Source organism: Alligator mississippiensis, chromosome 4 (assembly GCF_030867095.1).
Source record: "Alligator mississippiensis isolate rAllMis1 chromosome 4, rAllMis1, whole genome shotgun sequence".
In the NCBI taxonomy this organism is placed as follows: domain Eukaryota; kingdom Metazoa; phylum Chordata; order Crocodylia; family Alligatoridae; genus Alligator; species Alligator mississippiensis.
The window spans coordinates 9,438,507-9,461,165 of record NC_081827.1 but is presented as its reverse complement, the minus strand read 5'-3'; the positions used below and the strand labels follow the sequence as shown (position 1 = coordinate 9,461,165).

Below are 22,659 nucleotides of genomic sequence, written 5' to 3'. Positions count from 1 at the left end.
TCTGGAGCAGATTCCGATTGTTGCCAGTAAAGCTTGTCTACACTGCCCCCATACCGAGATCATAAGCAGAGATGAGAAGTGAGTTCTGCCCATTTGCTCCTGCTCAGCATACGTCAAAGCCTCGAAATTAGGCAGTGTAGCCAACTCTTTGCAGGTCTTGATCATGTGCCAGGAAGCAAGAAAGCTGGAGAAGGCCTGAGCACATGCTCAGAACCATGCTAAATCCTCTACATAGTCCAAACTTCATGGCTTCGGCAGACATCGCGCAAGAGTGAGGGAGAAGGGCATGTTTCTTCACTGTACTCCCAGGTTTGCCAGAGGTGGTATAGGCATGCCCATGGAGACTGTACCAGCGTGGTCAGATGCACTCTATGTTTGGTTTACAGGGATGATCCTTTAGGATAGAAAAACCATTTTTAAACAGTAAAGAAGCAGATACACAGACTTAGTAAAACACAAGGTTTTCTTTAAAAAAACAAAAAAACCTGTAAAACAGGAAACGAAGATTTGTACAGAGACTGATGGCAAAATGAACAGACAGAATATGCGCAAAAAAACAAAACCAAGAGTTTGTTTTACAGGGGTCAGCTGATAAAATTAAAAATGGCAATGACTTAAAATATTAACACCATGGCTCAAGGACTGCTCTACACCCAGTAAAAATACATGTACACAACGGGAAAAAGACACCTGTAGCTCCACATCCAAAAGCTAGACTGTTCTCAAGCTGGTATCGAATTCATATCTTGTACAATTCCAGTGGCACTTCTACCATAATCTGTATGCTTCATCCCTCTGCATCTGGTAATGGAAAAATTCCCTGATCCAATGCACATACTGTTTCATAAAACAAGGCAGTGGCTGCTATGTGCAATTCAAACCAAGAAAGAAACATGCTTTTTGGTGTTTTTTGTCAACTGTGAATCTTTTGTATTCACATACTAAGATTTTTTTTCCATCACACTGCATTGCAAAGTGAGTGCAAACCGCTAGGCTCTTTTAAATGCATAACAGAATTACAAATGTCATAAAAAATCATTTAAACAATTGGTGGACATATCTGATGTTGGTAAACTGAGAAACAGTTAACAGACTAGAACCAAATATGATGAAGACAAGATCCCCGAGTTATACACACAGCAATTTAATACCAACCTGTACTTCTACTGGACCAGCCCTAGCTCTTTCAAGCAAAGATTACACATAATGCCTGACAGTGTAAAGATCTTGTGAAGTGTCCACTCAGGAGACCAAACTCATTCATATTACATACAAAGGTTAGAAGATTTGAATGGGTTCCTCTTCCCTGTTTTCCTGGGTTTAAAATTATAAAATTGCACCCACCCTGAACCAACAGAAAAAAAGGATTTTGAAACCTTCTCTTATCACTTCTCTCTTCAGGTTTTAGGGTTCAGCGTTTTCCTCTAAAACACATCCTCAATCAGTCAGAAGAGAACAGACAAGTGGCTGACTGTCCCAAATCCCCTCATCACTTTGGATTATGGAAACTGGTGGTTTATGAGCGGAGCAGAGATTTCAGCAGGAAAAAGGAGCATCAGAGCCCACGGTCCTTTCCCGAAGTTTGCTGCTCGCTGCAAATGCAGCACAATGGGCTCCATACTAAAGCACTTGAATGAGGAAACCGGAAACACGCATAAAGCATCTCCTCAGCACTGGGTTTCAAAAGTGCAATTATTTGAAAGCAACAAAAAGAAAAAGAAAAAACCCCAGGATTCCCAATCAGTAAACAGAACTTGTGCGATTCAGCACACACAGATGTGAATCTTATTTTCAAGGGACTTTCTACTACCAAAAATAAGTGTCAGTCTCAGTGAATGTGAGAATCCATTTAAGGAGGCTTGTTTCCAGTTTGCTAGGAATGCCGCTGTCTCCTCTCTCCCCAGCCTAGAGCTGAAAATGTGATTGCCAAAACAGTGACACCTTGAGCTATGTTATTTTTTGCTGTTAAATCAGACTTGCTCTGCCAGATCCAGTACTCTGAACTTATCCAGGTTGTAGAAGCAAGCCTTCACCACTCGGCCACCAAAGTACCTTCCATTTAGATCCACAACAGCTGAAATCCAAGAGAAAAACAGATTGTTAAATACTGATTTAGCAAGATAAGCAATTGTGGCTAAATGCCATTTTATTTAAAAAAAATAAACCTGTTTTAAGCAAGTCAACATCCTGAAACAGGAAATTACAGTGCAATCTCTCTTACCCTTAATGGCTGATTCAACCCTCTCAAACTCTAAAAATATTCTCACAGCTTCATCATCAGCTGCACCCGGAATCTGAAAAAAGGGGGCAAAAATACAGCTTTAAACATTGGGCTTTACTGGAAGAGTACAAGTAAGATCAGAGCAGGGGCAAATAAGGTGTGGTGCAAACTGATATAACATTCAGTGCTGCCAACCTGTTGCAAGTCAAACTCTTCAACCACTATCTGGATACACTGTGGTTTTAGCTGCAGGAAGGAAATGGTCTCTAAAACATGAAGCTAAGAGTTTCCGGCTAGTTCCTAAAAGGTTAAAAATCTTTCAGATATGTGGTGAAGGAGACTGCAAATTATTTCTTACCTCAAAGATGACACACTTCCCAACTTTCCCATATTTTTCACATTCTTCCTTTGTTTCAACTTCTAGATCTTCATCAACCTCTCCTGCCCCCACCATATTCTGCAAGTAAAGGAAGAAAAGGCAGTTCAACAGATGAATCTTGAACTGTTAGGCACACTTCCATGAAAAGAGTATTTTACTGAAACCATGAATGAACTGTAAGCATCAGCATAATAAGGCATAAGTCACAATTCTAGCATCAAAACAGTATTATACGGTGACCTGGCACTAAAACGCTATCCTTGGTTATTTCTTTTATAGAGCCAGTCACATTAACCAAAATACAGACTAATACAGCACGGGCAAGCTGTGCTACAATATATTCTACTCTAAGGAAATGAATTTTGAACAAAGCCTTATGCTTCTGAGGTATTTCAAAACTGGAAATAAGCCCCTAAGAAATTCTCTCTTCTACCCATACACCAAGACTCACAAATCATAGGATTAAAGCAACTACTGGATACATTCCAAAGCAAATAAAGAATCACAGTACTGCCCTAGGTGAGGCCGTGATCTGTTTACAGTGCACTGGCCCACCATAGCAGGAGAAAGATTTATGTCTTAACATAGTCCTAGAAACCGTAGGTGTGAAGATACGAAGTTACACATCCCTCAACTCACCCTTAGTAAAACCACTTTAGTTGGACACTTCAGTATCTCTGTTAATGGATTTGAATCAGATTTCTTCCCCACGTCTAACAGAGAGAGAGAGAGAGAGAGAGAGGGAGGTAAGTCACAGCATGCAGTTTTAAAACATCTTTTCATTTGGGAGTCCTATATTGGACTCGTTCTACACGTCTATACTTAAGCTATGAACAACCACATGGAGTCTCTCAAATATCAAAGGCCACGTAACAGCCTTTCACTGAACTAAGTCACAGCACTGCAATTTGGAACTGCTGCAACTGCTGGCTGTGTTTTAACAAGCAATCCAGATTGCTGCAATGGCACAAAACTAAAGCTGAAATACAGACTCTGCAATAAGCCAATATTACATATACTACAGTCAGATGGAAAATGTCCTTGGCCCTATTCATTCCCTTCCTCTTCCCCCCAAACCTGACTATGGTGGGGAGCAGTAGAGAAATAGAAACTATACCCATGGTATAACCTACTGAGAAAAAGCCAGCATGTCCAGGGAGGATATTTTAAACAGGGGGTAAAATGGCAAGAAGAAACAGGAAAAGCCCTCAGTGAACTGAGGAGAGGGTAAAGAATGAACAGAGGGCAGCAATGGAGAAGAGAATAAAGAGCTGAAAATAATTAGATCATCAGGAACCAGTGTGGTTGTTAAAAATTAGATTCTTTCATTTCTACAAAAGTAAACGTTGCCAAGCGATTTCTGACAGGCAGCCCACATTTGAGGGAATGGCATAAAACAGAAACAAGAGATAACTCCGAGTCTAATGATTAAAATTCCTCTTCCCTTTGTTGTATTCCCCTCCCCTTTCCTGTGAAATGGAACTGAGTTACCTTTATCTGTAACTTCACCGATAATGATCTTGCCGCCCCTCTTGCTTGTTTTCTCTACTGACAGCGCAGTGCTTAGCCCTTGTTCATGCTTCCCCAGCCCTTGGCCCTCTCTGAAACCGTACTTTTGCATGATTTTGTGCGCTACTGTGCCTCTGCAGAGAGAAAAAGGAAAGATTTGTAAGCACTCATTTGATTTTTGAAACAACATTCTCAACTCACTTTGCAGGAGCGCTAAAGGAAATCAACATAGACCAAAGCATTAAGTAAGCTTCAGACGCTGCATTTCAACACCCAGTGTTGCGCACAGATGGCACTCACACTTGCTGTCAGGGAGCTGGCACAAAAGAATGATACAATCCACATCTTAGCTTAGTAGTACCGTGATATTTAAGAATATATAAAATATTCTAACTCCTAAAAGCTTGTTAAATGCAGCCTGAATATTTAGAAAAGGTCACCATCTATCTATATCACTGCATTTTACAAACACTGGCCACACAGTACAGGGAAATAGGTACAGACAAGTTGGATACCACATTTATTCAAATGCAAGATGAATTCATCTATTCCCCCCCACCAACACAGGGAACAAAGCCTCTCATCTTAAATTCAAATACAAGCTGGGGGCGGGGAGGGAGGGGAAAAGGGTACGTGGCAGCAGCAGCTGACTGGCCCAGAGCTGGGTTGGGGCCAGAATCAAACCTGCAGCAGCTGCCTGCCTGCCTGCCCTCCCTCCATCTCTCCCTCTAGCAGCTTTCTGCCCTCTCCTCTAGCCCTCTGGTCCACCATCAGGCAGAGGCTGCACAGAAGACAGAGGCTGCAGGAAGGGCACAGGCACTGTCAGCAGAGGGCAGGCTGCCGGGGGGAAAAGTGGTCCCCAGCCACCTGCCCCCCTACTGTAGCAATGTAGGGGCTGGGAGGAAGAGGGGTATATTTAAGATGACCTCCCCAATAATTTGTTATAATTTTCCATGTATAGAATCTAAATAATAAGTTTTCTATATATAGAATCTAATTATTGGGGGGTCATCTTAAATTCAAAGTCATCTTGGATTCAGGGAAATACAGCAACACAATTGCTTACATTATGTTAGATACAGCTGGACTTTAATGCCATAGAAACTGGCAGCCTGGATAAGATTCAAGGGATGCCTAGGTTAATATCCTGGCTCAGATAATGGCTAATACCAGTAGCTTCAGGGGACTGTGCAAAACTCCTAAGCAGACAGATGTGGTACAAGGTTTCTCACATTCACTTGCCTCCTGATCACTACCAGTTGGAGACTGGCTTAAGCCCTGAGGTAGGATATTTACTATGTCAATGTTAATTAGCAACAACTCCAGATATTCTTGATATACATGTAACGGTCTCAAAAACCTCTTGGCTTTTCCAGGTCATAAAACATTTTTTCTGATGGGCTTTTTTGCCCTCCCTTAGGCTTGCTGTGAAAGTTACCATTCTTCCTCATATTAAGTTGCCCAATTCAAACAAATGCACTGTATACTTTACGTTACAGGGGCGTAGGTTCTAGCCATGTTGGTCTAAAGACATAGGCAGACAAGGTTCTTTGGGTGAATCTGATATCTTTTATTAGACCAACTTAAATAGTTGGAAAAAAATTATTAAGCAAGCTTTCAGGTTCAAAAACACTTCATCAAGCTAAGGAAGTTTCAGCAGTTGGTGTGTGCTCTTCCTAGATGGAATGAAAAGTAAAGAAGCCAGGCTGGGATGTCTTGTATGCATGCCAGCCCAGCCCCTGGCTTCTTTACTTTTCATTCCATCTACGAAGAGCGCACACCAACTGCTGAAACTTCCTTAGCCCAATGAAGGGTTTTTGAACCCGAAAGCTTGCTTAATAATTTTTTCCAACTTTTTAAGTTGGTCTAATAAAAGATATCAGATTCACACAAAGAACCTTGTCTGCCTGTATACTTTATTACCTGCTGGGAGGAACTACACATATATACCTTAAAGTCATGCATGCAATGACTGCATTCTTCTCTGTGCTGATAAGCATTTAAACTTTGCCATCTCCCCTCAACATCCTGTGAGCTATTTCTCATAAACTATTAAACATATTTACCCCATGTTAGCAAGGAAAGAATTACTAGGTCCTGTTGGGGACCGAGGTCTTTCTGGCTCATCATACACTGGAGGAGGGATAGCTGCTTTAGCAGACGGAGCACGAGGTCTTGCCTCCTCTTCAAATGGAAATGATGTTACAGCTGGAAGAAATAAGGCATCTGCTGTTTAGTCAAAATTCATTTGGATGAACTATATATTCAACTCTGCCTACTCTCAGATCTCCCATGAATATAGCTTGGACCTAACTCCTATTTATGCCAAGGCCTCTTCACATGCAAATTGTATTTTGCATCTCCTTTAAGGCCTCTTACACTTCCAGAGTAAGACAAAGTAGTCTTTGTGCAAACAAAACTCAGACCACGCGTCTGCCTAACCCACACTGCTTACATCATCTGCCTCCATTATTAGTAACTGGATTTAAACTCTGAAATATTTGGAAGATTATTTGTATGGTATACAACACTGAGTTTGTTTCCATGCATAGCGATGGCTCCAAAATCTCTCCTTATCAGTCTTTTACTAGTCTGCATATTGGAGAACAGAAGTCTGAAGCGGTCATTTCCTCTTAGTGAGTCTTCTGAGAGGAGAACCAAACTTAAACGCTCTTTCATCAGAAACAGAATTAGGAATATACAATTTGGCAACTGAAACCTATACCCCCATGCAATGGATGATGCTGTTTCAGAAACATTCGGTAAAATACTCATCTGCTGTTACTGACAGCTTTTAAAACAACAGCTTTCCCTGTCAGACGTACAATCACAGATAAGTGGAAGACAGAACATCAGCCTCAGAAATCAAAATAAGAGTCTGGCAAAACTAAAGAAAGCAACAAACCAGACTGAAGGCATTATAAGAAATTTAGTTCACAACTGGATTTCGCATTTGATAGTTTGTGTACAGGCTTTATGCTATGATTTCTTTTTAAAGGGATTACTGCTTGTACCCTGGCAAATAACTGGCAAAAAGTCGACCAGACTTACATTTTGTGGAAATCCTAGAAAACGAGAAAGGACAAGTCTATCTGCTATACAAGTACAAGATCATTTGCTACAGCATCATTTTCCATGGCTTGTCCAATCTACTTATGTGTCATAAGTAATATGGCTTACAGTAGGTTCTCTTATAAGACCATTTCACAGTTTACTAGCTTTTACCCTTAGGTTATTTTTTCTGATTGCCTGCCTATATTTGCCTTTCCTTGATTGTATTCAATTCCTCTCAATGATATGGCTTAAACAGCTCTTCTCTGTCTAATGTTTACACACTTCAAATACATGTATCCACACCTAATTTAACCAAATTTTACATATTTATTTGTTTAAGTTGTTATAAATCAGTTCAGGAATTCCGAAAGGAAAGAGTTCTTGACGTGTACAGAGTTCTCAAATACACTCATATTTACAGTAATCCACGTAACAAGATGCTAGTGATCTTAAATTAAAAACGAAAGCAACAAAACAAAATGGCCCAGAATTGTTGGGAGTATTTTCGGCTCTCCTAGTGCAGTTATGCCACCCAGTGGCAGAATGCATAATACAACCCTGTCTTTCCATCTAAACTTACTGAGAAACTGCAAACCATATCAAGCTTTCACTTTACAAGAGGTAACATTCTCTCTTTATATGCAGCCCATTGAAAAAAAACTATGCAGAAGGGTACTCTGCAATGTGGGGGAAGAAAAATAGCCCACAATCTAGAGTGGGACAGCTCTGCAGCTAAAGGTCTACCTGTAGAAATCTATTGCTAGCACACCCCACAACATGTAAAATAAAAACAGTGGATGTGATGTGTATCATCATGGGTCTGCCAGCCAAGCTCTTCTCCGGCAATGCAAAGAACCCCTGTGAAGAACAACTCTGAAGCGCATGCATTTCCTGCAGGGTCTCCCAGCAGTCCCCTCCCATAGGACCTGCACTGGTTCCACTGAAGCCAATAATTTTCGTACTTGTGAGAGGACAATGGTGCATTTTGTCTACAGCTTGTAAAAAGATCAAGTAGGAATTAATGCATTTGCCAGGATTAAGAGAATGTAAATGTTAATTCTACTAATCTGGATATACATACGTTCCTTGTCCTTTTCAACAAGGGAAGTAGGTGGTGCGATGGCAGCTCCGCCCATACCTGCAAACAAAATTAGCAGTCGCATGAATGTAGATGTACATTCATGCAGATGATGCGTTTTGTCAGGCAGGATGATAAATCTCATCAATGCAGTGACTGAAGCTCAAACATACGTACCTGCAGGACCCCTACAAGTCCTCAGTGCTCACATTTTTTTCTCTCATTGTTAATAAAAGAATAAGCTCCAAAGCAAAAATAAAAACAAACTGACTGGAAATCTGAGTGCAGATAATTGGTATCTGTCATTAACAAAACCATCAATTAACTGGTATCCTAACTTTATTAAAATCTATATTTACTCTAAGGTTAATTGGCAGTAATGAAGCTGACAAAACACTTTTTTTTGCCAAAAAAATTCAGACAGGGATAGGAAAAAGAAGAGCTTTAAAGCTATGAAATCCTTAACAGCAAAGTAGTTCTAAACATAAAAGGCATAAATTATCAATTTGTTACACATACGTCTGGATTATCCACTGTAAATTCGCTACCGTAATTCAGAACAGCTGAGGTTTAATTTGCTACTTTGTCGACACACATCTAACCACGGATACAAATTTTACCATTTAGATCCCAAAGGTTTAAGAAGTAAAAGTGATCGTTACAGTCGTTAAGCTTAATTTTAAAAATGAGCCCTGACAATGATCTCATTTCTCCTCTTCACTGGAATTTACATTTAGAAATCTACAAACTAGTGTAAAAAGGGTGTTTCACAGGTACTTAGGTTGTAGTTTCCCCCCTCCCCCTGTGAAGAAAAGAAAAGAAGTTTTATTACTAAAGCAGCCGCTTCATAATAAGTGACCAATGTATTCTAGAGCTCCAAGGGGAACCGGACTTCTTGAATACGGTAAAAGAAAGGCAGCTGGCACAAGAACACAGAGCCGGACTGCAAAGCCTTTGATTTACCCAAAGAAAAGAGTTTAGACAAATCCTTCTCCCTCTTACTTCTTTTCCTTCTCTCCCTTTCATAGTCTTCATCTTCATCAGAATCTGGATCTGGTCTTCTTGAAAATCCACTGGCTTCATGCCTGTCTTTACGTCTCCTAAAAACGAGAAGAGGAATTACAATAAGAAGTTGTTCTTTCCTCACATTTCAAAGACCTATTTGTTGAGTAAGTTATATCACTGTTTTCTAATATGCACTCTATAACATCCCTATCATCAGCTAGGGCTACCTAAGGTATCTAAGGTAAGCAGCCTTTCATTCATTTTAACTTACTTTTACTTTTTCAATTTATCTTTTTTAAACATGATTCCTTCCTGGAAAAATAATTTTAAAACATCAGACAAGCCCACAAACAGAGCTTCATCCTTACACATGCTGAAATTATGCCAATTAGAATACATGAGAACGAGCACCCGCATTCATATATCTCTGTGCAGCATCCACCCAAGCTTGGACAGTTACAGTGGAAGAAATACAGAAAGAAATTACAAAGGAGATAACCAAAGATGCTAGCTCGCCGTCCTGCTTTATTAGCATCTCTGCTGAATGCCACATTATTGACCCTCTCCTGAATGGACTGGGATCATTAATTTATAATCAACTGAAACTTTCATCATGTAAGCTCCAATTGACAACAGCCTGACAATTAGGATGAAAAAACTTTTGAAAATGTGTTTCAAAACCGAGTTATATAATTTACATAATATGCTGGACATGCTTTTTAAAATAATATAAAATTATTCTGGGTTATGAAGTTATAGACAGCATTCTTTTAAAAAATAAAGGAAAGGTACCTATGCATCACATAGTTGTTCGCATAGTTCTAGAAATGTTAGACAGGGATTTGTATGGGATGGTCTGGATAGGGATGGTCTTGTAGCAGGTTGGATTAGATGACCTCCAGAGGTCCCTACGAGCCCTACTATCTATGAATCATAGAAAATTAGGGTTGGAAGGGCTCAAAGCAGGACCATCCCCAACTAGATCATGCCAGCCAAGGCCTTGTCTAGCCACTTCTTAAAAACCTCCAAAGATGGAGATTTGAGAACCTCTCTGGGCAAACTTTTCCAGTGTTTTATTACCCTCCTAGTAAGAAAATTCTTCCTAATATCTAACCTCAACTTCCCTTGCTGCAACTTGAGCCCACTGCTCCTTGTTCTGTCATCTGCCACCACCGAGAACAGTCCAGCTCCATCCTCTTTGGAGCCCCTGTGCAGGAAGTTGAAGGCAGCTATTAAGTCCCCACTCAGTTTCTTCTTTTCTAAACTAATAAGCCCAGTTCCCTCAGCCTCTCTTCACAAGTCATGTGTCCCAGCCCCCGAACCATTTTCACTGCACTCCACTGGACTCTCTCCAATTTGTCCAAATCCTTTCTGGAGTGGGGGGCCCAAACTGGACACAGTACTCCAGATGTGGCCTCACCAGTGCTGAATAGAGGGGAATAATCACTTCCCTCGATCTGCTGTCAATGCTTCTACTAATGCAGTCCAGTATGCCATTAGCCTTCTCAAATAGGACACGCTATTGGTCATATCCACCTTATTATCAACTGTAACCCCCAGGTCCTTTTCTGCAGAACTGCTGCCCAGCCAGTCACCCCCAGCCTGTACCAGTGCATGGGACTGCTCTGTCCTAAGTGCAGGACTTTGCACTCGTCCTTGTTGAACTGCACGAGATTTCTTTGGTTCCAATTTTCCAATTTGTTGCAGTCTCTGTAATTCCTAGCCTTACCTTCCAGTGTACCTACTACTCCCCCCAGCTTGAGAATCAAGAGAATCATGTATTTCAGAAACAGTATCTCCCAATATATTTTCTAGATCCCCCTGTACTCAAGTATATGATGCCCCAATAAAACGTATGCTTACTGCAGCTTTATATATTTTAATCTCACAGTGGAATGTTAATTAATCATTTTAAATGGTGGTGGACAGGTCATATTTGACCTGGGGGGAAGTGGGCAGCGGAGTCCCCCAGGGCTCGGTCCTTGGGCCCGCGCTGTTCAATTTCTTTATCAGCGATTTGGACGACGGGGTAAAAAGCAACCTGTTTAAATTTGCTGATGATACCAAAATCTGGGGTGAGGTGGGCATGCTAGTAGGGAGGGAAAGACTGCAGCAAGACCTGGATAGGTTGCAGGGGTGGACTAACAAAAACAGGATGCGTTTCAATACTGACAAGTGCAGGGTGCTGCACTTGGGCAGTAGTAACCACCAGCACACTTATAAGCTGGGAAACTCCCTTCTTGAGAGCACGGAGGCAGAAAGGGATCTTGGAGTCATTATTGACTCCAACATGAACATGGGCCGACAGTGAGAGGTCACGGTCGGCAGGGCTAACCAGACCTGATCGTGTATCCACAGGTGCATCTCAAGTAGGGCCAAGGAGGTGATCCTCCCCCTCTATGCGACACTGGTCAGGCCACAGCTGGAGTACTGTGTCCAGTTCTGGGCACCCCACTTCAAGAGGGATGTGGACAACATTGAGAGGATCCAGAGGAGGGCCACCTGCGTGATCTGGGGACAGCAGGGCAGACCCTACAATGAGAGGCTACGGGACCTGAACCTGTTCAGCCTTCACAAGAGAAGGCTGAGAGAGGACCTGGTGACCGTCTATAAACTCACTAGGGGGGACCAGAAGGGTTTGGGGGAGTCCTTATTTCCCCTAGTGCCCCCCGGGATAACAAGGAATAACGGCCACAAGTTGTTGGAGAGTAAGTTTAGATTAGACATCCGTAACAACTACTTCACAGTCAGGGCGGCTAGGATCTGGAACCAACTTCCAAGGGAAGTGGTGCTGGCTCCTACCCTGGGGGTCTTTAAGAAGAGGCTTGATGCCTACTTGGCTGGGGTCACTTGAGCCCAGTTTTCCTCCGGCCCAGGCAGGGGGTCAGACTTGAAGATCTACAAGGTCCCTTCCAACCCTACTTCTATGAAATATGGATCGTTTGATATTTCAGATCTACCAGCTTATTATGTTTTTTTTCCTCTTTCTTTGAGTTCATATAAAATAAAGAGAAGCTACTATAAAATGATCAAGGTACACACTGCAAGTTAAAAAAAGAAGAAGAAACCAATAGTGAAACTCTGGTAATATTTATCCACATTCCTGTAACTATTCATGCCAATGAAAGACCAGGCAATCCTCTTTCACTAAGACTGCAGCCAGAAGAGGAAGGATTCTAATTGACTAGAAAGGCTGTGGGAATTAGTCTATGTAGGAGTCTGGGTTATCCTTCCTGTCATTATTGGCTTTAGATGATTCACACCATAATAAATGGAGTCCATTATGTCCATTACGAACTGAATGCATTTTCAATAATTCATTAAAATGGTTGGCAATTATTTCCCCAACCAGCCCATAAAATTAATCTAACTTAAAATATACTAGTACAAAAATCAGAGCTGTTGAGTGAATGGACTCAGGAATATTTTCTTATGTTTCAAGGAGCCATGAATAAGAAATATTAACATGCAATTAATTTACTTTCACTAACTGGCTGGATATCAAAAATATTTCCCCTTAGGAATACAAGTGAAAACCTTACTTTTCTCTTTCTTCAATCTCTTTTTGCCTCTCCAGCTCTCGCTGTCGTTGTCGTTCCTCCCTCTGGCGTTTTACTACCTTCTCATAATCATTGGGAAACATAGGATCGTATTCATCAGCCAAAGGAATCAACACGTCTCCTGCAGAAAAACCACTAGGTACAGGATCCTTCAGGGAAAAAAAAAATAGTAGTTATCAATGAGACTGTTCAGCTAAGAGCTGCAAATAATATCAGAGAATCTAAGAAAAACAGGGCAGGAAAGAACCTCAGAGGTCATCCAGTCCAACTCTTTGCTCAAGGCGGGTGGGTCATCCAGTCCAACCCTTCACTCTGGCTAAATCAGACTGGTCTTTGTCTAACCTGCTCTTTTAAAAAATTCCCAGGATGCAGATTTCACAACTTCTTCTGGTAATCTGTTCACAGGCTTAACCATCCTCATTATTAGAAACTTCTTCCTATTATCCAACCTAAATTCTCCTTGCTATAATTTAAAGCCATTATCCCTTGTCCTGTCCCGTGCAACCACAGAACCTAGTTTATCCCTATCCTCTTAACTGCCATCCTTTAGGTTTTTGAAGAGTCATCAAATCCCTCCTCAATCTTCTCTTCTCCAAACTAAGGGCTCGGACAAACATTCAGTTTCTCCAGGAAGAGTCCCTGCTCCCTCTGAGGAAATCAAGAGTGTATGCTAATTGTAATTTTTCTCCCAAAGTAAAAGTGGTCACTCCGGGAAAAAAATAATTCGAGAACAACCTAAGTGGATTAGCTCCCGGAGAATCTCTCTCTGAAGACAAAACTCCTGTATGAGCAGCCAGCGTGCTTTAAAACTTCTCTCTCCCCCTCCTATCTGGGGAGGGAGAGCATGTGTCAGTAGGGGTGAACCAAAAAAGATTTTTTGGGATGATACTGATGGCCGATCATTAATGAGACATATTAGCCAATACCGCTCCAATAGCTGGTATGTGGCCTGGCAGCTTGGAGAACACCATCAGGCTGGTAAGTCTGTGGAGGGGGGAAGAGGCGTGGGGGGTGGGGAGGGGAACAGATCAAAGACCCCACAGTGAGGGAGGGAGTGGGGCTGGGGCAGGCGCTTCACACCCAGGGCAAGGCAGGGCACAGGACGGAGCCATGAGCGACTCACCTGGAGGATGCAGGGCAGGGGCCTCCCCTGCTGCATGCACCCCTGGGGAAGACATGGGAGGTGTATGCCCCCCAGATCTGTGTGCAGGGCAAGGGTGGGCTGCGCGCTGCATGCATGGGGCCACAGGCTATGCCAGGTTCTTTCAGGCAGGGGAGGGACTGGGCCAAGACTAGGTTCAAAGCAGGCAGTGGCAGCACTGGGAGAGAGGCTATGGCAAATTTTGGGGTGACTATAGCCCACTCCATAGCCCCTCCTCCCAGTGCTGCCAGTGTTCACCCTGCCTGCCCCAAGCGTAGCCCCAGCCCAGTTCCCCTACCTGGAAGAGCCCAGCACCAGCCACAAGTGCTCAACTGGCCCTTGCCCTGCACGCAGATCTGGGGGGCACATGTCCCCCATGGCTCCCTCAGGGATGCATGCAGTGGCAAAAGCTGCCTCCCTGCATCCCCAGATGAGCCGCAGCTCCACTCTGCCCTACCCCAGCTGTGCAGCCCCTGCCTCCGCCCCAGTCACACTCCTTCCTTCACCGTGGGGACCTCAATCTGCACCCCCCCCCCCCCAAAACGCCCCTTCCCTCCACCCCACCTCTTCCCCCGCCCCAGACTTACTGGCCTGACGCTGCTCTCCAAGCTGCAGAGCTGCACTCTTGCCTGCATGCATGATGCGGGTGCACGCATGCACACAGCATCTATCGGCAACATCAGCCAAAAAAATCCAGTTGTCGATAATGTCAATTTTCCTATTATTGGTGCCAATATGATATGGATCGATGTATCAGTGCGCCTCTGTGCATCAGTCCCAGCTAAGGGGCCAGCAGAACACAGTGCATAGACCCCACTCTCACTTTCCCTGACTCTGACAATCCCTGCCTACTTTCAGTTGGAAAAAAAAAAAAAGCCTGCACAGCTCTCTGGGCAGCTCTAGGGACCCCTGACAGCCCAGCATCCGCACTGGAGGCTCCTTGCTTCTCCGTTTGAACTTCTGTACAGGTCAGTTTCTCTCTCAGGATGGTTTGAATGTGGATGATTTGAATGTGTGCACAAGCCTAAGTAATCCTGGTTCTTCCAACCTTTCCTCCTAAATCCTGTTTCCTAGATTGCTTTATGGCTCCGATAGGCCTAAAGCAGGCAGGAGCTGCGCCTCATGCTGTGTAGCTCTTCCCAGTCCACCGCACACTAACGTTTCTTCAAGACACAGGCACATGGGTGGAAAAGTCCTGAGTGCTTCTTTAGGGGAGGAGCTTGGGGCAAGGGAGGGGGCACCAGGAAGGGCTACAGCACCTGCCAGCTCAAAGCCCTAATGCAGGAAGCATGCATGCAGGGCAATTTTATCTGGCTGTTGCCACATGGCAGCAAGTGCTTGCATTGCGACACCCTGAGAACCACTGCAATAGAACATGAAGCCCTGGCCTCAACGAAGTCAACGGAAGCTTCTCCACTGACTTCAAAGCCAAAGTTTTACCCAAGGTCTCTTTCCTCTCTACAAACAGAAAATAAGACAGAGCAGTCAGACTAGCATAGTTAAGAATGCCTTCATGATTATGGAAAAGATGCATCCGTTACTATCTACTAATCTGGTGTGGACCAACACTACTGTATTTACTTGATTCTAAAATGAAGCCCTCCCCATTTAACATGAAGGAAAAAGCCCCTTGTCTTAGAATCGAGTGCAAGGGTGATAGAGGGCAAATGGCTGCTGTGGCTTGGGCTTCAGCCCTCACCTGGAGTCAAGGTCATAGCAGCAGCTTCTGCCTGTCCCCCCCTGCCACCTCTCCACTGCAGCCTCTTCCATCTCCCACCCCCCGAACAAAGCCTCTGTTCCCCTCCACCATCCCTTCCCCACTTACCATCGATATGCCCCAGCAGGCTCTGTTCCTGTTCTTGCCTGGGGCACTGAACATGGCTCCAAACCAGCCCCACAGCAATGGCATGCAGCCCACACAGCTGCTACAGAGGCCATGTTCAGTGCCCCAGGCTAGAATAGCAGAGACTTGGGGATGGGGGGGCTGGAAGTGGGAAGGGAGCAGAGGTAGCAGGCACAAGCAGGGGGTAAGCTGCTTGACCTCCCCACACCACCTGCTTCCACACTGCCTGCCCCCTGCAATGGTAGAGGGATGAATTAAAGACAACCACCAAATAATTTGATTTTATACATGGAAAACTATAACAAATTTACAAATGTTCCATGTATAGAATTTAATCTTAAACTAAGGGTCATCAAAGATCCAAGTAAGATCCAAGTAAATACAGTAGTAAGGCAACAATCAACATTCATACATTAGCAGGAAGTAGTGTTTACTTCAGAAGAGATAACCCAAACAGCTTAATTAAGAAGCCCCATCATTGTTAGAAGGGCCTTTTTTTATTTTTTTTTTTCTAGTTGTTATACCCATCTTTTTCCTAAGGTTGGTAGGATCAAAATGCAATTGCTACTTATGTATCTCCCTCTCAGAATTCTCCGTTTATGAAGTGCTTTGAGCTTTCCAGAATAAAGGCACTGTATGCATGCAGAGTTGTACTTTAACGAGTAGATAAACAATCTATGTTTAAGCTGGAATTTTCATTGGTGAAAACAAACCTGAACAAGAAAGACCGATAAATAAAGGCACCTTTGATCCGCAGAACAACATTACTAAGGAAGGAAAATGCAAACTACTCCAAAGGGTGAAGGAGAATCGGAGCTCAGAATCAGATGCCAACTGCTGGATCTATGAGATGGAGTGAGCTTACCTTTAGCCCTGGTGCCACATGGGGTGGCGTGTCCACAATTTGCCTCTCATCAGAAGAGCTTCCTCGCTTCAGGTCTATCACTGGAGCAAGCACTGTTGTTTGTTTTGTTCTCTGACTCTAGAAGCACAGAAATACAGAATATCTGAGGAAGGCAATATGTTCTTTTTCCTAAATGGTGATTTGCTCAATCTCTCTGAATAAAGCGTGTTCTAATTTTAAGAAAATCTGGAAGTGGATGAAATCCATCTCAGGTCCCAATCCTTGCCCACAGACCTCCCATACCACTTGTCTTGTGTTTACTAGCAGGTCTTCCTCAATATTTCTAATAGAGCTGGATCTATGCAGTTGCATATTTTAATATCATATTTGTGCACCTGTGGCAGAGTGTTCAAGATAGTACTATGTCTATACTCAGTAAACTCTAGGCCCAGACCTAAGTAAAAAATATAGATTCCTTGTACTATTCATCCTTCCAGGGCTTATTGCTACCCCCACTGAAATCAAGAAGGGTTTCTGGCACTGATTTTTATGGGAGCAGGATCCTACAGAGACCGAAAGCACCAAGCTGCGACTGGACCACATGAAACAACACTGAGCAAAGAATTAGAATGATAAAGGCCTAGTGTAACAAACATAGAGGAAAAGACAGCCTGGTATAAACTTGCTCTTTAGCTTCTCCTCAAATGATTAGTTTATATCTCCTCTGCCTCCATTTGAGCCTGCTGGAAATATTTTCTGTATCAATTTCTAATTTGACCAGTACTGCCAGGAATCACTGCGGTGTAAGGAAGACTTTAGAACATAAAGCAAGAAATGATGCAAGCAGGTCAATACCAAAAATTATAAAAGACAGCCACCATCTTCCCTATTAACTCCACTATAAGAAGTGCTTAACTATTCTACCCTTAACATCAATTTTGGGCTCCAAGCCAGGACTGAAATCTGCTGTTTAAGGAATCCACAGTTATACTATACACATTACTTCTACTTTGTGTTTAGAAAGAATCTCCCTGCCAGAGGCTATGTGCAACACACACTTCATTGTGTTCCCTTTTACCAGAAATGCTCAATACCAACAAACATACAAATCCTGACAATGTGGGCAAACACCTATGCAGTAAAGGCAATCAACTGCATTGGTGTACACTGTACAAGCAAAATTCTGCTTAGAGTGGGCAATATTTTAGGAAGGGGGAAAAAAAAAACCCCAAACCAACTAAACTAAAAAGTATTCATAATAAGTCATCAAGAGCAGCGGTACCTGTACCTTTGCTTGCGTAAGAGCTGCTTTCTTCACTTGCAGCTGGGACTGTAGCAGTTTGAAATTTTTGGACCAGCCTTCTGTTTTTGAGTCGCTGGTCTCGACTCCCAGGTCATCATAAAGTGACATTTTCTTTTCAATTTAAAGCTGAAAATTAAAAAGATCAGATTTAATTTAATTCTTGTAATGTACAATCAATGTTCATTAGCTAAACCAATTTATTGTTGTCTGGATACATATTTATGTTACCTCTTCTTGCTTTTTAAAAGAAATCAATACTAATTTTCAAAACCTAAAGAAAAGTAGTCCTTCCTAGAACTAGGACAAATGCCAGAAAAATATCACACTTCAGGCTCAAAAAAACCCTTTTTTATTCTGGACAATAGCAGTTGGATAGAGGAGGGTATAAATTTAAATAATAAAACCAGCAACAACAGAAACAATAATATAGATCTCTCATACCATATATAATTACTGTTTTTTAATAATTACAATTATTATTTTTAAAATTTAGATTTATATCCCACTCTATCAAGAAAGGCTCAGAGCAGCATACAATAAATGACAACAGCAATATATGTACTATTTTTTCCCTTTTTCCCTAGTGCAGGAAGGCACCGAAATAGTCATCTAGTCTGACCTATGTGACACAGCCCTCACCAAGTAAAGTCTCCATGACCCCCATGATTTTGGTTAATTTTATTTATCATACATACATACACATACATATATACAGGCAGATAGATAGATAGATCAATTGATCTATGGATAGATAAATATAGATATATAAAGATACATACAGATCCACAACATGATAATTTGGAAGAGGTTTTTATAGTCGGATGACCTTCCTGATGCTAACTCTCCTCCTTTATCTGAGTTTGGGACCAGCACTGGATGGGCAGAATTGCTCATCCATGGCGGAGTTGACATTTAAAGTGATAATTGCAATGGAGAAGATGCTAAATGAATGGAGAGGGAGTGTGTTGGTGCCAATACTCAAGCAGAAAGGTGACATCCAGGACTGTGGCAAATACTGGGGAGTCAAATTGATGCCTCACACTTTAAAAGCATGGGGAAGAGTGGTGGAGAATCAGGTAAGGACTAAGGTGGTCACTGGGGAAGGCTAATATGGATTCATGCCAGGGAAAAGTACCATGGATCCAGTTTTTGCAATAACACAAATGATGGAGAAATACATGTAAAGTTGTAAAGATATCCGTTTTGTTTTCATTGACCTAGAGAAAGCCTATGTTCACATATCCAGGGAGGAAATATGAAGCGTCTGAAAGTTAAGGATATGCCGCAGAAATATGTCAGAACCACTGAGGACATATATTGCAAATGTACAACGAAAGTGAGGAGCAGTTTGAGAGAGACAGAGTTTTGAGGTGAAGATGGGCATTCATCAAGGGTCAGCTTTGAGTCCGTTCCTATTTGCGGTCACGATGGATGTGTTTACTGAACAAATAAGAAGGAGACCTCCGTGGAACATGATGTTTGTGGACAACATGGTCATTTGCGCCAAGAGTTTAGAGGAAATGCAAGCTGGTTTGGACCAATGGAAAGAAGTACAAGAGGGAAGAGGAATGAAGATGAGTTGATCCAAAACGGAATACATTTACTGTGATTTCTCTGAGATACCTGATGTTGCAAATGTGATAATCGATGAGAAACATGTTCGAAAAGTTAACAAGTTCAAGTATGTGAGGTCAACCGGTCAGCAGGGTTAGATGAAGAGTTGAACCACTGAGTAACAGCAGGGTGGACAAACTGGAAATTGGTGACAAGACTATTATGTGACAGGAGATTATCAGTGGAGCTGAAGAGGAAAGTCTACAAGACGTCCATGTGCCCAGTACTATTGTACGGAGTGAAGACAGCCCATGAAGAAAACACAAGAAAGGCGACTAAATGTGACAGAGGTGAGACTGCGCAGACGGATGGGTGGAGTGACGGAGATGGATAAAGTGAAGAATTCTTACATCAGAGGATTGGTGAAGGTAGCGGAGGCATCTAAGAAAGTACAAGAGAGAAGACTGGCATGGTACGGGTATGTTCAAAGGAGTCCAGAAGAATACGTAGGAATAAAGTTATCAGAATGGTGCTACCAGGGAGAAGGGGAAGAGGAAGGCCAAAGATGAGATAGAGAGAGATACTGCAGAAGAACGTGAGAGGAGTTGGAAGAAGAAAATAAGTATGACCGAAGTCAGTGGAGAGCCAGGATCTGCAAAAGCAACCTGTTTAGACAGGACAAGCAAGGGAAGAAGATAGATATAGACAAATATATATACAACTATTTTAAAGCTGGCTCCTCCTATTACTAATCAGAACTTCCTACATCTGCCGGCCTGGTGGACAAGCTTATATTCCACCCTGATCCCACGACCCTCCAGGGGACCTCAGCTACTGGCTCCTCCACAGAGCGATTGCTATGGGCATGTATCTGGTGCAGTTTATGGATGCCCCCAGCTCCTGCCCCTTCTGCGATCAGAGGGAGACCCTGGTACGTGCCTGCCTGAAGAGTGCCAGGCTGCAGCGCCCTCTAGGACTTCCTGCTGAGGCTCTGGCTGCACTACTCCTGCATCGTTTCACTTATGCTCTCCCTATCCACAGCCCCATTAAGTCCCGGGACCCTCATGGTCAACCTCCCCCTGCCCTTAGCCAAATTAGCGATCTATCTGATCAGGAAGGAGGATCTGGGTGGGAGACCCCCCAGGGACCATGCAGCCGGTTTCCTGTCCCTCGTCTATTCACATCTCCGGGCAGAGTTTCACTGGTCCACTCACCACTGGCTCCTTGGACTCATTCGAGGCACTGTCCCACGTCCCCCTCAGTGCACTCGTTTTTAACCTACAACCTTCACTCCCATCCCTGCTTTGCTTTTTGTCCCATGTCATCAACTGACATGTATCCAATAGCCCCCTCTATTAGCAAGGGGCACTAACTGTTGCTTTGTGGGCCTAAGGCCCATGTCCACAAAACGTGTCAAATAGGCCTGTCCAGGAAAGAGGCTCCAGCTGGGGGTCTCAACAGGGACTCTGGGGCCATCCTCCTGTCCCTTATCTAATCACGTCTGCGGGCATTTTCACCAGATGGCATCTACTGACTCCTTACACATGTTCGAGGGCCGGTGGGCGCTGGCTGATGAGCTCTGCTCGGGGTCCCCCATCCTTGGTGCTCTCGTTATCCAACTCTGACCCCCGCTCCTGTCCCCGCTCTCATTATAAGTTGTCCCAAGGAATCAGTGGATGCATACCGAGGGGCCGCCGGCCCTCCAACGAGTCCAAGGGGCTAGCGGATGCTGCCCGATGAAACTCTGCCTGCAGACGCGAGTTGAACCAGGACAGCAAAGGAGCCCGGCAGTCCCCGACGGCTTCCCTGGCTGGAGCCTCCTTCCTGGTCAAACAGACGTCCCGCTTGGCTAGGGCCAGGAGGAGGCTGACCAGGAGGTCCTGCGGCTCGGCGGGGCTGCAGACGGGGAGCGCATAACCGAAAAGGTGCAGGCCCTGTTTCTTCTGGGCATCCCTGCAGAGGGACCCAGCACGGCCACATGACACCGGTCCTGGTAGCTCTTCCTGCCTCTCCTCTCCTCTCGCAGCCTCCAGCCAGCCGCTTCTTCCCTGCTTGCAACCAGCTCGTCTCCACGGTCCCCCCAACCCTGCGCTGCCCCCGCCCAATGCAGGCCTGGCGACAATGCCCTCCCCCCCCCCCCCCCCACACACACACACACACACACAGCACAACCCCCTACAGCCGCGCCCCCACAATGGGACACCCTCCCCCCCTGGAACCCCCCTTCCCCCCCATGGAACCCCCCCACGGGACGCCCCTCCCCCCCATGGAACCCCCCACGCAGGACGCCCCTCCCCCCTATGGAACCCCCCCCACGGGACGCCCCTCCCCCCCATGGAACCCCCCACGCAGGACGCTCCTCCCCCCCATGGAACCCTCCACGGGACGCCCCTCCCCCCATGGGACCCCCTCCTCCACAATGGGGGCGCCCCTCCCCCCTTCTCTGGCCCCGCCCCCGCCGTGAGAGCCCCTCCCCCACGTTTAACCCGGGCGGACACCCCGTCCCGCCGCGCACAACCCGACCCCACTGCTTCCCCCCTTCCCAGCCCGGCGCGGGAAGCCCCGGCCTGGTGCGGCCTAAAGCCTCGGCCTCGATTAGCGACGCGGGCCGGGCCCAGGACACTCACTCGCCGCCGCCATGAACGAAGCGCCGCGAGCCCCGCGCCTGCGCAGTCGCCCGCCCGCCCCTACGTAAACGGCGCAGCGCACGGCGGGAAGGGGCGTGGCTGAGGGGAGCTACGCAAACTGCGTCCGACTTGGTGGCAGGGCAGAGCGGTGTTGGAGCAAGCTGCGCAAGTAGCGGGAGAGTTACGCCGCAAGGCTGGGCCTCGTAAAGCAGGAGCTGTGCAAACTTCGTAGGCGAGAAGAGGAGGGGCGGAAATGTCGTTACATCACCATAGAGAGCGCGGCTCCGGGAGAGAGAGTATCCGCAGAGGGGTGGCGTCTGCCCCCTAGTGGCAGGGAGGGGGTACTGCGCGCTGCGCCCCAGGGGAGCCCTGTAGGGTGGACACAGCCATAGGCTGGTGGGAATGATGAAATCAGGGGTTAATTACAATTAGAATGTTAATGGCCGTTAGAATGTTAATTTGCATTCTAATTGCAATTGGAAAACCCTTTGCACACTAAAGGTAGGGCTCACTTCCCCCAGCCCTCCCTGGGTGACACCCA

At 44.7% G+C, this 22,659-nt stretch overlaps 1 protein-coding gene across 3 annotated transcripts; it reads right to left on the bottom strand.

Annotated features, from left to right (window-relative positions):
• Positions 1 to 445: 445 nt before the first annotated feature.
• RBM17 (RNA binding motif protein 17) lies at positions 446 to 22,201 on the bottom strand. 3 transcript variants are annotated; one of them, XM_019487597.2, is made up of 12 exons: positions 22,119 to 22,201; positions 17,917 to 18,063; positions 16,656 to 16,772; positions 12,789 to 12,955; positions 9,244 to 9,341; positions 8,245 to 8,301; positions 6,176 to 6,317; positions 4,092 to 4,243; positions 3,240 to 3,313; positions 2,580 to 2,678; positions 2,222 to 2,294; positions 446 to 2,074 (listed from the first exon to the last, which is right to left on the bottom strand). In XM_019487597.2, the coding sequence occupies exons 2-12, from the start codon at positions 18,043 to 18,045 to the stop codon at positions 1,971 to 1,973; spliced, it is 1,212 nt and encodes a 403-aa protein (XP_019343142.1). In that variant the 5' UTR covers positions 18,046 to 18,063; positions 22,119 to 22,201; the 3' UTR covers positions 446 to 1,970. The 3 variants fall into 3 exon arrangements, with proteins under 3 accessions (XP_019343142.1, XP_019343143.1, XP_006274612.1); XM_019487598.2 differs by having other exon boundaries at positions 17,923 to 18,063; positions 22,119 to 22,200; XM_006274550.4 differs by lacking the exon at positions 22,119 to 22,201 and adding an exon at positions 21,176 to 21,409.
• Positions 22,202 to 22,659: the final 458 nt, after the last annotated feature.

Excerpts from the sequence above, each read along its gene's own strand:
- RBM17 (XM_019487597.2), bottom strand. The coding sequence starts at position 18,045 with ATGTCACTTTATGATGACCTGGGAGTCGAGACCAGCGACTCAAAAACA. Across the intron at positions 6,318-8,244 it reads TGTTGAAAAGGACAAGGAAC|CTGTAACATCATTTCCATTT; the intron begins GTATGTATATCC and ends TATTTCTTCCAG. Across the intron at positions 2,679-3,239 it reads CTAAAGTGGTTTTACTAAGG|AATATGGTGGGGGCAGGAGA; the intron begins GTGAGTTGAGGG and ends CTTTACTTGCAG.